This window comes from Antechinus flavipes, chromosome 6 (assembly GCF_016432865.1).
Source record: "Antechinus flavipes isolate AdamAnt ecotype Samford, QLD, Australia chromosome 6, AdamAnt_v2, whole genome shotgun sequence".
NCBI classification, from domain to species: Eukaryota; Metazoa; Chordata; class Mammalia; order Dasyuromorphia; family Dasyuridae; genus Antechinus; species Antechinus flavipes.
The window spans coordinates 36,862,131-36,876,288 of record NC_067403.1 but is presented as its reverse complement, the minus strand read 5'-3'; the positions used below and the strand labels follow the sequence as shown (position 1 = coordinate 36,876,288).

Genomic DNA, 14,158 nt, shown 5'->3' with positions numbered 1-14,158 from the left:
ACACTCTGGTGCCACCTCACTACATGATTTAGACAGAGTAGAACCTAACAAACTGACAAATGAAACTCTGGTGTTTTCAAAGTTTGCAGACGTTATTCAATTCTCCCAATTATTAGTCTTATTCCACAGAAGGGATGATGCTTTCCTGGAATCACTCAACTGAGTATGAAGTGTCATCAAAGCTAGGTCCTCCTGATTATAGTCTTTTCTAGAAAACAGTACTAATCCAACTTGTTTAGAGAAGACTGTTTACCTCTGTAACACAGGAAACCTCAGAAGTGTTAAGGATTTAGACAGGCATACACTATATTCATGAGGAGCTTATTTCTAGTTTGTTGAAAAATCAACCTAGCAAATATCTTAAACAAGAAGTTCAAAAAACTCAGGCCTGAAATTTTTATATAAAGAAAACTTTCATTCATTATATGAAAGAAAAATAAAACCTGCATTTTTCTTTTTCTATGGTCACTGAATTGTGTTGTTTTACAAAATAACATCCTTGAGGATTAACACCTTTTTTGTATTTAATCCCTATTAAATTGTATTCTTATAGAATTTAGCCCTAGAAGGGACCACCCCCTACACTAAAGTCTTCTGAGAACCAGAAAGGTGACTTGTCCAAGCTTTTCCACAAAGCTAATCTGCATCAGAGTTAGGGATAAGAACCCAGATTTCATTCATATCAAGTGCACTTTTTATTAAACCACTCTAAATCTAACTGGAACAAAACTTCTGACAGCAATTGTGGACATTATTAATTGGGGGAGGGGGGGAAGGGGGAAGGCCACAGAGTAGGACCTGCTCATAAACTACACTACAAATCATTAATCATCAGAACTATTTGGTACTGGTTAAAAAAATGGAAGTGATCACTGGGAAAGGAAAATTTAGGTACACAAGATCTAGAAAGAAATAGGATACTAATAAAATAAGAATTCAAACCACTGGAGCTTAGGCTGGATTTATTTTTCAACAAAAACTGCTAAGAAAACTAGAAAGCAATTTAGCAAAAAATTGGCTTTAGCCCCAAATCTCATATAATATACCACAATAAGCTCCAAGTGGATACATAATATAAAGGTAAATGGAAACAAATATAAGAACAATAAAGAAGAATATATTTCACAACTATGTTAACAATTTTTGATAAAGCATGGGACAGAGGCGCTCAAAGAAGTTAGACTATTTTCATTATCTAAAATTTTAAGTTTTGCTGCAAAAACAAAACCAATATATGTAGGATTTGAAAAGAATCAACTGGAGAAAATTTTTCTGCTAAAAATATAAGTTATTTAGAGAACTAAAGCAGATATATAAAAACAACAATCATTCAACAAAAGATAAGTGAGCAAATATTCTCAAAAGAAGAAAATACTAGAAAGAAACATGGAAAAATTCTCTAACTCACTAATGATAAGAAATGTAAATTAATGTAAATATGAATAAATGTTATACATAAACAAGTAATGTAAACAAATGTTCTGTCTCATACCCAACAACAAATCGGAAAAAAAAAAAAGGAAAAGGAAAATGATAATTGCTGGAAAGGCTTTGAAGGTCAACTATACTGATGCACTGTTGCTGGATCTGTGAAACAGTCCCAACAATTCTGGAAAACAAGAGTCATTAAATTGAGTATTCTGTGACTCAGTGATGCCCCAAAGAGGGAAAAGACCCATATGTTCAAAAATATTTATAGCAGCACTTTTTGTGGTAGGCAAAGAGTTGTAAACAAAGTAGGAAACCATCAACTGGGAAATAACTAAACAAATTATGGTATGTGAAACTGTAATGTAATATTACAATACATGGAATAAGAACTGAGACAGAAAAAGCTGAGACTTGCAAAACATAATATAGAAGGAAGTAAGCAGAACCGAAACAATGTATACAGCTATTGAAACTATACACAAAACCTTCTCCTAAAACAAACCAAAATAAGTGAATTCTATCAAATATTCAAAGATTAATTCCAATATTACATAAACTATTTACAAAAGTAGCAAAAAAAGAATCTTATCATATGACACAATATGATTTTTGACACAAATGTGATTCTGATACCTAGAATAAAATTTTTAAAAATTAGATACCAAAATCCCTAATGAACACATGTAAATATTTTAAGTAAAATATTAACAAAGAAAAACTAAAACATGTCCAAAAGATTATATACTACAACCAGATTGAATGTATACCATCAAAGCAGGGTTGGTTTAATATAAGGAAAACCAAGAAGACAACTAACCTATTTAATAACCAAAACTAAAAATCCTATTAACAATGGAAAAAAATTAGTACTTTTTACAAATAACATGATGGTGAATGTACTTAAAGAACTCAAAAGAATCAACTAAAAATTAACTTAAATAATAACTTTAGCAAACTTGCTGGAAATAAATCCATAAAAATCATCATTATTTCCATGTAATACTAATAAAATCCAGCACAAAGAAAAGTTCTATTTAAAATTCCTCAAAATATATAAACTATATAGGAATTTATCAAAGATATACCAAAAACTATATAAACAGAACTACAAACATCTGTTTATAGAAGTAAAGATGGACATAAATAGAGAAATATTAATTGTTCCTGGATAGGAAAAGTCAACATAATAAAAATTCCTAATATATACCAGGCACTATACCTTTACAAATATTACCTCATGAGATTATAGAAACAGTCCTAGAGTAGAGGGATTACTACTACTTATCCCCATTTTGCAGTTAAGGAAATTGAGACTTAATTGAGATTAAGTCACTAGCCCAGGGACACATACTAATAAGTATCTGAGACTACATCTGAACTCGAAGCTTCCAGACACCAAGGCCAGTACCCTATCCACTAAGCCATTCAGCTGAGAAAGAATAATGTATTAATTTTTTACTCTTTTAAAAAATAATTGAAATTTAAAGAAAAACAACTTCAAAAACCTTAAGACGTATATGTGTGTATGTGTATGTGGAAGAGAGAGAGATAACCTGAGTTCAACACTTCACCAAAGAAGAAATAGAAAGAAGGAAGACACTTAGCTTATTAAAAAAAAAAAAAAATGGGTTCTACAAAGAAAATAAAAATTATATATAAATATATATGTAAAATAGAAAATAGGATATTTTAGCTATCCTACTAAGTTTATCTCCCTTTAATATGAATGAAGTTTAACATATCTATGACTTCAACTTGGTTATTCCCAGCTTAAGAAAAAGGATCCAGAAATATTTTTATTGTGATTCTTCACTTGGTTAGGTAAACATGATCAACTAATCAACAAGCATTAACGAGATGCCCACCATATTTCAGGCACTGTGCTAGGAGTTGGGGATTAAAATTAAAAAATAAAACAACCCCTAGTCTCAATAAACTCCAAGCAACTTGATATGGGAGTTAAATGAGATGAGAAAGTGTCAAAAATTGAGGTAAACAAGTGATACAAGATGAAGTTCTGGAAAGCTCTCAAAACTTCTCTGACTTAATCAAGAATTTAAAAGAACTTCCAGAGAATCAAAGATTTGATCTGTGTTAACTAATTTTGCAGGCACTTCATAACCCAGAGCCATTAACCAAGAATCCACTGGGGAGGGAGGACGAGGGTGAGAGATGTATAACAAATATACAGACAAGTATAAGCACAGGTAATATGTGTAAACAATATTTTTGCAGCTGGTACAAGAGCAGAAGAAAATTAGTCAAGTGATATCATTTTCTACCATTTCTAGCTTTGCATAAACAGCCTTCCCTCTTCACTTCTCACAGTGAATGATAGAAAATGGCAGAAAACTGGAGTCAGAAGGGATCAGAGATCACCCTCTTTCTCGGGATACAAGTCATTTAACTTCTCTGAATCTTCATCTGTAAAATGGGGACAGTAGCTCTCATTCCCACTTGGCAAGATTGTTGTGATTCAAATGTATGCAAAGTACTTTGTTAAATGTCAGCTATTGTTGTTATACTCCATATACTCTTTACCCTTCAACAAATTCTATCAAGGTTTGGTTTTCTTTATTTTCTTTCTTTTCAATCTTCCCAGTTCTTTTCATTTTTCTTCTTTAAAATTTTTTTCTACTTCTTTTGGTCTTTCTCCCCAAACCCAAGTAATAAGTATATGACATCAGAGACCAAAGAACAAACATTTAATTGCATGCTTTTGGACCACAGTAATTAGAAAGCAAGTTACTTGAGTTAATATAGGCACCATTTATGAAACATGTAAAGGTGTTGGGCTACTAGACAACTGGGATAAAATGACAAAAAAAAGAAAGAAAAGAAAGCAGTCCCTACTCTCAAAGCCAATGCATTCTACTGTAACATATAGAAACACCAACAATTAGGAGAGGAAACGTGTAGAAAAGCTTCCAGGAGGAAATGGCACTAGAATGCTCAGAGAGACAGAAGAGAAAAAAGTAATTCACGCCTGAGGGTCAGGGGAGGAAGATAGCCCAGTACAAAGGGAAAATGCCTGGGGAAGGGACACAGGACACTGTTAAGAGCAAAGCTGGGCAGGTGAAGCAGCAGCTTAACAATATGGAGGGGGGGGGGGGGGGGGGGAGTCCTCCTTTAGTTTTGGATTGCATAGCTCTAATTAAAATTAAGAAAACAGGAGAAAGTTTGCCCCAGAATCCTCTGTATAAATTATTCATTAGCTTGTGCTAAATCTTAAACTAGAAAGTTAACAATTCATAATAATGTACACATTTATATTACACTTAAAAAGGTTTGCAAAATACTTTACATTACCTTCAGCTTCGGTCTGTGGTGCAGATGTTGTTATTATTCCAACTAATTTGTAAAATTAACAAAACAATGCTCCACATTCAATCTTTTCACTAGGATAACTGGGTTTGAAATCACACTACAAATCCAAATGGAGAGGAGTGCTTCACTTGGACCTAAAGTATGTACTTCCAAAGTTTTTAAGTATCAACAGAGAGGCACAAAGCTTTACCATTCAGCTAATAATCCTAGGATTCTTTTCTGTAATCTAAACACAATGAGAGAAGAAAATGCCTAAACTCTTCTGCAGAAGGTTTATTAAGTTTGGTTTCAAGTGAATTATTTCTCATCAAATATCATGAATACTTGCCAGCAAGTAATGTTTTCAAACATTTACTAAAGAAAAATTTTAATAAGGCATATTGAAAATTCACTTTAAGAAGATAATAGTGGCATTGAGGGAGAAACTGGGGGGGGGGGAGTCTTTCCCTTCACTAAGCGCAGTTCACAACTTTTATGTCATAGAAAGCACACTAAAATTATTTTTCTGAGCTAAAAATAATTCAATTTAATCATAATCACTTTATGAGGAATAAAGCAGTTCAAACCTGAAACAAGGTTTCCCCAAGAATGCTCAGGAAATGAACACTAGGATATAAAAGCATTTGAAAAAACTGAAATCTCTATGCTACTTTCCCCACCTTTTGTTCTTGCCTTATTTTTAAATGGTATAATTATCAAGAGTATTTTCCTCACTTTCAAAATAAACAACAAAGTACATTCAAGGACAAAACTATACAATGATATCAACACTGATTTCAGGCTGGCAACCTATAAAAAGACATCAGCATTCATTCCTGACTAATCTCAGAAGGTTCATCTTCTGTTCATTTCCAACTAGCCAAATCTGCCTTCTAAAGTAAAGAGTCTTCCAATGTCCTAAATTTGTTGTTCACATGAAGAGATTAATTTTTAATCCCCCCCAAAAAATGAAACTATTAGAGGAAATAAGAAAAATAGCAATATTTAGTAAAAGGCTAGTTCCAAGAAAGATTCCAAAAGAGAATTAAAAAAAATTTTTTCACCTGCTTTAATCAAGAATAATGCGTTTAAAACACAGTGTTTTTTCATCTTTTATGTCATGGCCCACCATTTGGCAGCCTGGCAAAACTGATGAACCCCTTTCTCAGAATGTTTTTAAATACATAAAATTACCAAAAAATGGATTTTATATGTGTGTGTGTTTTAAATTAAAAAAAAAAAAAAAAGGCTTTGCCCTACAGAAGCTTAATCTAGCCAATAAAGATAACATGTACAGACATTAGTATATACAAAGCAAGATAATTTGAGGGGGAGGAGAATGGCACTAGTAAAGTTTAAATAAAGATTTCCTAAAGGTGGCAGTTAAGAAATCTCTAAGAGGCAGAAGTGAAGAGGTAATACATTCCAGGCATGGAAAGGGGTCACACAAAGATACAGAAACTAGTAGTAAAGTGCAACACAGAAAGAATAAGGACAGACTGGACCACAATGTGAATGACAGGAAGACATACCTAAAGAGACTGAAAAAAGTGAGTTGGGGCCAATTTGTGGCTCAAATGAAAATCACTTTGGTAACTCTAAGAACAGAATAGGGAGAGACTGCTGCAATGGTCCAGGTGAAAGTGATGAGGGCTGAACCCTGTGAAAGAACAACCATGGAGATGAGGACCAGAAATGCTGTAAAGGTAGGAATGACAAGATGTAGCAACTGGGTGGCATGGAACTTTTGAACCTGGCTGATGGTGTCCTTGACAGAAACAGTTCAAAGAAGAGAAATAATAATGAAATCTGTTCTGTTTACAGAGTCTGAGATATGTAAGGGAGACCCATTATAAAAAGGAAGACTACTCAACCAACATGGACAGCAGCACTACTTTTTGTAGAGTTCACAGGATCAATGACTTAAAAGTAAAAAGAAATTTAGAAGATGTCAAGTCACAGATGAGGAAAACAAAAAATAAGTGACTTGTGCAGGGTATTAGGATTCAACCTCAATTCCTCCTCATTCTGATTTCAATGTTCTCTATCCACTGATGGCAATTCCTATCACTGCCTGTAGCATCTCTAAAAATCTGACTCCCATTTTCTGTGTCCTTGGCCTTTCCTCCTGACAATGTATCTAGTTACAAATATGCTGGAAATAATAGATTGAGACAGCATTGCTTCATATCGTAAAGCCAATTATTAGGAATACAGTGACTGTTTATCACTTGTATTCTATAGGAGATAAGACTAAAATAATAGCTAACATTTTATAGCATTTGCTATTCAGGTATAGTATTAAGCACTTTCTTCAAATATTATCTCATTTGATCCTCACAACAGCAGTATGAGGTAGGTATTATCCTCATTTTTAAGTTGAGGAAACTGAGGCATACAAGGAATTTACTTGCCCAGGATCATATAGTTATAGTAAGCCTCTGAGCATTTGAATCTTCTTAATGCTAACCCTGGGCTCAATCCATTATATCACTTAGCCACAGAAAAACAAAAGAAAATTATATATTCATTAGATAATGACAAGTTTCTATGCAATAGTCCAGATATAAAACAAAAGTACATCTTATTATCACTACTGCTTTAAGAATACAGTGTAATAAGGCTATCAATATCCTTGACCACTGATAGATACTAACAGTTATTGCTTTAAAAGAATTATTGGGGGTTGTGGAGAGAAAAAGGATAAAATGTCTACAGCTGATTCGCAGTAAACTGGAATTGTCTCACACAATCTAGCACAAAAATTTTTATGTGTTTTTGTCTTTAAAAACATGAAATAAAGAAGGAAAAAAGAACAAAGCTACCAGAAAAGCTGTAAGATTACATATTAGATATAAAACTGTAAAAATCAGTAACAAAAATATTCAGATGACTGCTATAAGATATGTGTGGAGAAAAAAAAACAATTCAAATCTCTGGAGCTACAATTAGAATTGTACAGGACTTATTAGCAACTACAATAAAAGACAGCAAGTCCTGGAATCATATCTAACAACAATCTCAAAGGGTTAGGCCTGCAACCAAAAATATCATATCCAGAAAAATTATAATATTGAATGAGAAAAATATGGACACATTCAACAAACTTGAAGATTTTCAGAGCTTTTTTTTAATCAAACCCAAATTTAACAAAAAATTTAACACATAAGAGCCAATGCATAAGATTAATTTCAAGGAATTTAACATGAACAATTTTTTTTCACATGGGGAATGTATACTATATGTTTAAGATTCACATCAACAATATGGTGACTCGAAAGATTGGCAGAGTTAAGGTAAAAATAGTAATTATGTTACACAAATGAGGTGCGGAGGAAGAATAGACACAAAGGCATTGGGGAGGAGGAGGGCTCATAGTTCTGAAAATCTATTCACATCAAAAATGGGTTTAACAGGCAACAGTAACATATATACCATGAAGGGCATAGCACCCTCCAAAATCTATGAAGAAATAAGGAGGGAGAAATGAGCGCATGAGAAAGCAAAGAGGGAGGGGAAAAAGACAAGGGGAAGGATTCTTTGAGTGGGAGGAGCTTAAATGATAGCAAGGCAAGTTAAGGAGAATTAAAGCAGAGTCAATAGGGATAGGAAAAATGTGTATGTATATGAAGGGAAGTTATGTATATATGTATATATCTATATATGTATACATAAATATATCTTTTCTTAACTATAGTTTACTTAGGGTAGTGAGGGGATGAGAAGTGGGGAGGGGGGAAGAATAAAGTAAGGTATGAAGTAGAGAACAAAACAATTTAAAAGGAAGTAAAGGAAAAAATGGATATTAATATAATTTCTTCTACTAACACACACACACTTTCTTGATCTGGTAATTGTTGTTATATATTTTGAATCCTCCCTGTGCTCTGCTGGGCACAAGACAGGGTTCTCTTTTCTTTTGTTTTCTTTTGTTTTTCTTTTTTTCCTATTTTTTTCAAATAAAATAAATTTTAAAAAATAGATGCAAAACAAAGCTAAAATTTAGAGTATCTTCAGTATGTCAAATTAACTCTAAAATAATCACAAAAGACCATATCCCCTCCCTTTAGGGAGAGTCAGAAAAGAGAAACACAAAGGATATGGGAAAGGAGCAGTAATCTAATATGTCTTTGAGGAAATAAATGCAGAAGGCAATTATTGTTGTCTTCCAATTTCACCAATTAATCTTTATTTTTGTTTTTACGTCCTATTCCAAGAGTAAATGTGCTAGAAACTGTATCACATTTTCATTTTAGAGTTTTCTCATAATGTATCACAATCTCTGGTAAGGCACAGCAAACACATCTCCTGAATCTTTTCCCTTAACTTTATCCAATGCCCGATTTTTAAACCAGTATATAAACCAGTAAAGTTTCTTCTTTTTACACCCAACTGTTTCCTTCTTTTTACTCATCACATCTTTTAGTCTTTATGGGGAAGCAGACCCACTATGATGTTTTTCTAGTTTTTCCTACCTTCAGTTTCATAATCATATTATAACAAATGCTACTGTCAACATAATCTTTCATCTATGCTCTACCACATGGTCTCCCCTAACTCAACTCTTCACAGGTTCTAATTGTTCTTACTAAATCCTATCTATAGTAGTTATACTTTAACTTTATTTACCAAGCATTCACTTTTATGCACCACACTATATAGACAGACAACAGCATTAGGTAATGAAATAAGAATTATCCTCCTGGGAATTGGGAGAATTGGCTCCTTGTCCAAGTTCCAGTGGAACTTGAGTTAAATTACTTAACCTCTCTAAGTCTCAGTTTCCTAATCTGTAAAATGAGTGAGGCCAGACTAACAATATCCTAAAGCCCTTACAGATAAGACTATTCCATGACCAACTGTACTTAGAACTTTTGCAAATCCTTTGTCTCCCATCTCCTCTCTGTACCCCATTTGCTTTCCACAGGACAAAGTAATTTTCTTTTATCATTTCCATATTTTATGTTATATACTAGTTTTATGAATGGAACAAAAAAACTTAAGTTTCATTAAGACATCCCCTATACTTAATTCAAAAATTACCTTAAGACTTACTTTTTTAGAATCCTCCCAAATTAAGGCAGGCTTAATATTCAATTAAAGTTACTTATCATTTCAATGGTGAAAGATTCACCCTGTCCTAGTGAAAAGGAAACATTCTGCCTACTAAATATCTTTAAAAACAGAGAAAAAGGACACTTTTTAAAAACAAAAGACAGTGCTTTTTTTATCCAACTTCAATCTAGCATACATAGCATATTTGAATAATTAACAATAACGACAATAACTTATCTTCATTTTGCTTTTGGTTTCTTGTTGCCTGTTTTTACCTCAACCTGATCTTCAAAAGATGGTCCCCAAGTAAGAGCTCTGGCTCTACATATCACTGCACACGACAATGTAGTTAAAATACGTTCTAACAGTTTAAAGAGGTTTGCTGCTGTTGCCTTTAAGAAACGAAAGCGAACATGCCAGACTTTAGAGTGACCGCCGCCAAGGGACCTGGACTCCGCTTAACGCCCAGGCGCCTCCGACCTGTCAATTGCAGGGGAGCCTCAGCGGAGAAAAGCAGCGCGCGGCAGGCGCCGCGGTGCATGCTGGGGCCGTCTCCACAGTTACCCACGTGCATCCAGCCCAGCCGTGTTTTGGCACAGTCGAGACTACAGATCCCATGATGCCCTGCGAAACCCACCTTCCCCTTCCAAGCTCGGGGCTTCACGGGGATCCCAAAGTACACCCCTCCAATTCCCCCGCCCTTCGCTCTCAGAGGGGACAGGCCACTGCGGCGCTCCGGGGGGGCCCGGGGCCACGAGGGTCGCGGAAATCCGGCCCCACTAAAAATTAGAGAATGCGTCACAAGCCCCAGCCCTCCAAAGACCCCGGACCGGCCCCTGCACAAAAGCAGCCCGGCCCTCTGCGGGGGTCCCTCGCGCTTTCAGCTCCGTCCTTCGTCCGCTCCCTCACCGCCCTGGTCACTGACAAGCCGAGTCCTCTCCCTGCCCACCCCCCTCGGCCTCCCCAGGGCACGGCTGGGGACTCCCGACCCCGTAACCCCAAGCCCGGTCTCAGGCTGGCCCAGCTGCCGGGGTCACCCGGTCCTGGGGGCTGGGGGAGGGGAAAACCGGAGGAGCTGGAAGGAGGGGGCGGGGAACCTCTCCCACCCACTCCCAAAGACGCAGCCCGAAAGGCCCACGTCGATCCCCTAACACTAGCCTGGGAATTCCCCAAGTCATCCTCGACGACCCTCTTCCCCACTGTTTCCTCACCCCCCGATCAAGCCTCCCTCCCCCCTCCCCCACCGAGCTCTCCAGCTTCCCCCTCCCCCCGGCTGGTTCCCCAACCCTCCTCTCCCCTCCCCCACACGGCAGGCCAGCCCCTCCCTACCCCCACGCGGCCCCCCCTCCCCACCTCCTCGCGGCCCCCCCATCCCCCACCACACCGTTCTTCCCAAGAACCCCGCCCCCTCGTTCGGCTCCAACGCGGTCTTCATCTCCACATTGTTGCCCTTCCCCATGCAGCGGTCCCGAGGAGAGCCCCCCAAACTCCTTGCCCCATCTCCTTGTCTCATTACCCCACAAACTTCAACACTCGAGTCCCCGTACCCAGAGCCCCTCCCCTTCCTCGGGTCCTCCAGCCCAGATCCCTCCTGCTAGGCCCCCCACACCCTCGAGGATCTTATCCGTCCCTCGCCCCCGGCGCCCCCACGCGGGTGACCTGCCACCCTTCTGAATCCCTTCATCCCCCTCCCCGTCATTGCCCCAACCCTATTATCACCCTCCTCCTCCACCGGCACCTCCAGCCCACTACTCACCCTCCCCCGGAGCCCCAGTGCCCTGCTGTCATCCCCTGCCGGATCCCTTTTACCCCTCACCAAGTTAGCCCCTCCCCCATTGCCGGGATGCCGACCTGGGCGCGCCCTCTCCCCTCCTCTGGACTCCCCACAGCGTCACGGCCGGCAGCCCCCCGGGGAAGGCCCGGGGTCCAGATGGCAGCGGTGCTGCCGGCCGGGGGCGCCGAGGTCCGCCCCTACCCGCGAGGCTTCTCACCCGCTCCCGGCCCGTTACTCACTGACAGCGGCAGCATCCGAGTGCATTTTCGTGCAGCTCCTCCACTGCTCCCGCCGGCCCGGCCTCAGCTCCTCCTGATGCCCCCACCGGCTCGCAGCAGCTCCGGCTCCTGGCAGGGTACCCGCCGCCGCCTCGGAGCCCGCCCCCGGCTCGCCCACCCCACCCCCGCCATTGGCTCTCCGGCCAGCCAGGCACCGCCCCCCTCTCCCTCCATTGGTGGACGGGCGAGACGGGGGGGCCGCTAGGGGGCCACCAAGGAAGACGAACGGGCCCCACCCCCCAGGCCCAGGGCGATTGGCCTCTCCGAGTCGGATCCCAGCCCCAGCCCCCGCGGGAGGATTCCTCCGTCACGAGCCGATTGGGCCAAGCGGCTGTCAGTCATCCCAGGGGTTCCGAGAGCGCGTGTAAAGGGGCGAGGCTTGGGGGACAGGATGAGCAGTTCCCTCCCCCGGCATCCGGGCTCGCGATTGGTGGAGAGGCAGGCAGCACACAGAGAGGGGCTGGCCTCCGAAACAAAGCCCAAGAAACGGCACCGAAGAGCTGGGAGGGGCGGGGCGGGGCGGGGCGGGGGCCATAGGGACCGCCCCCTCCCCCAAGGCCAAGTTGATTCCAATCGGTCTAAAGTGGGCTCCCTCCCTCCCTCAGCCGGGTCCGGCCCCCAGCCCAGGATTTCTCCGGATCCTGCAGCTGCCCCGGGCCCCAGTGATGAGCACTGCCCTTTCCAGGGCCAGGCCGGGGTCCTCTTCCGAGAATCTGCAGTTGTACTGTTCTCCCCTCAAGTCTCCGTCTTCTTCCGAAAGCCCAGCCTACAACAGGCGCCTAATAAATGCTTGTTGGCGTGCATCGCCTGTTACCTCCAGGATCAAGTGTAACCTCTGGGATTGCAGAACCCTTTACAGGTGTCCAACGTGGTCCAGCCTAACTGGGCTTCTGGGGCTGTAGCACTCCCCCTGCATCCTCGTTCCTCGACTTTGCACGTGGCTATTCCCGCCCTGCCCCCAATCCTATTGTCCCGCACACTCTACTCACCTCCACCTCTGGGAAGCCTTTGGTCCCTCCGAAGCTCACCTCAGGCAGCACTTTCTGCTCGCAGCCCCTACGGACATCGGTCCCAAACTCCTGGATCAATTTTGAACCCCAGAGCGGCTGGGGCCGAGCATGCGCTTGGCCAACTTCCGGAGACAGGTGCTCAGGCCTCTTGCTCCCGATGGTGTGTGTCCCCAATAGGCCTGGATTGTGGGAGCACCACTCCGCGCCCGGGGGGAGGGGCGGGGGGCGGGGCAGGAGTCCCCTTTGAGCTGGTACTGGACAGCCCGCCCTTGGCGGACCTGTGGCGCAGATCCTGCCTGGAGGAAGGGCTGAGTACAAATGTGACCTCAGACCCCAGCCGGCTGACCCCAGCTGGTCACTTAGCCCCGGGCCAGGAAATATGCCCACCGTAGGGCCCTCCTCCCATCCTTGTTGGGGGACAGAGCAAAATGATGCCCTTGGAGATGAGCCAACCGTATGGCCTCCACTCTCCGGCCGAGACTCCAAGCTGACCCAGCCATCACACTACGGCCTTCCTCTCCGCCTTGGCCTCCGATCTCTGTCCAAGGGTCCGAGCTGACCTCCAGCCGGGGCAATACCCACCCTCTCCCCTCCCGGGGCCTCCGCTCTCAGTCAGTGACCTCGGGCCCCTCCATTACCACCCTTCTCTCCCCTCGCCTTCCGCCTTCGCCAGCATCAGAGTCCATCCCAATGAGCCCCTTCTTCTCTTTACATTGCGTGGTCAAAGTAGTTTAAGCTCAGCTTTGGCCTTTGTCCTTCCATGAAGAGTCAAAACTGGCCCACGTGTGGGTGGACTTTACCTCCTTGCTGCGCAGGGGCTCCCGAGGTCCTCTCCGGTATTCCGCGGGGCTCAGCTTTCCTCCCACTCCAAATCTCAGGAGAACGTCCTGCGGGACAAAGCACAACCTCCGCTGTGTATCTGCAGTCCGGATTTGCTGGAGCCCTTCTTCCAGCGAGAAAGCCCTTTTAATGTCGGGACTGCGGCCACTGTCTGCGGGGACCTTTGAGCCCGAGAAGGCGAATCTGACGTGGCTGCCGTATCTTCTCCCGTGGGACCTGATGCCATGGTCTTCTATGTGGGGTTGGGTTGGTTGTTTTATGTTAAAGCTTCAAGATAATTTTGGCCCTCTCCTCACCCTCACCAAGAAGCGAATTCTTCATTGCTCTTCCTTGCTGCCTTGACAGACAGCCGAAGTTGTAAATATTTCTCTTGACCCTCTTAATCGGATATGTCCAGCCTGACATTTTGCGTAATGTACTATGCAGGTAAATAAATAAAAGTCACAAGATAAAGCCTTGTCATT

At 41.8% G+C, this 14,158-nt stretch overlaps 2 protein-coding genes across 4 annotated transcripts in view; both read right to left on the bottom strand.

Annotated features, from left to right (window-relative positions):
- Nucleotides 1–11,916, bottom strand: part of DCUN1D4 (defective in cullin neddylation 1 domain containing 4) — a 77,774-nt gene extending 65,858 nt beyond the window's left edge. Inside the window, exon 1 of one of the 3 annotated variants that reach the window (XM_051967587.1) lies at nucleotides 11,806–11,916. In XM_051967587.1, the coding sequence (XP_051823547.1) occupies nucleotides 11,806–11,830 (25 nt within the window). In that variant the 5' untranslated portion in view covers nucleotides 11,831–11,916. Of the gene's footprint in view, nucleotides 1–10,067; nucleotides 10,342–11,805 lie in introns of those variants that run through there. The other 2 variants (XM_051967588.1, XM_051967590.1) reach the window with 2 other exon arrangements.
- Nucleotides 11,917–12,041: 125 nt separating this feature from the next.
- On the bottom strand, nucleotides 12,042–14,099 carry LOC127541375 (uncharacterized). The gene is made up of 4 exons (XM_051966661.1): nucleotides 13,991–14,099; nucleotides 13,655–13,926; nucleotides 12,834–13,358; nucleotides 12,042–12,610 (listed from the first exon to the last, which is right to left on the bottom strand). Exons 1-4 carry the CDS (start codon nucleotides 14,097–14,099, stop codon nucleotides 12,446–12,448), a joined length of 1,071 nt encoding a protein of 356 aa, XP_051822621.1. The 3' UTR covers nucleotides 12,042–12,445.
- Nucleotides 14,100–14,158: the final 59 nt, after the last annotated feature.

Excerpts from the sequence above, each read along its gene's own strand:
- LOC127541375 (XM_051966661.1), bottom strand. The coding sequence starts at position 14,099 with ATGTCAGGCTGGACATATCCGATTAAGAGGGTCAAGAGAAATATTTAC. Across the intron at positions 13,359-13,654 it reads AGCCCCTGCGCAGCAAGGAG|TGTGATGGCTGGGTCAGCTT; the intron begins GTAAAGTCCACC and ends GGAAGGCCGTAG. Across the intron at positions 12,611-12,833 it reads AAGGCTTCCCAGAGGTGGAG|GCTGGGCTTTCGGAAGAAGA; the intron begins GTGAGTAGAGTG and ends CGCCTGTTGTAG.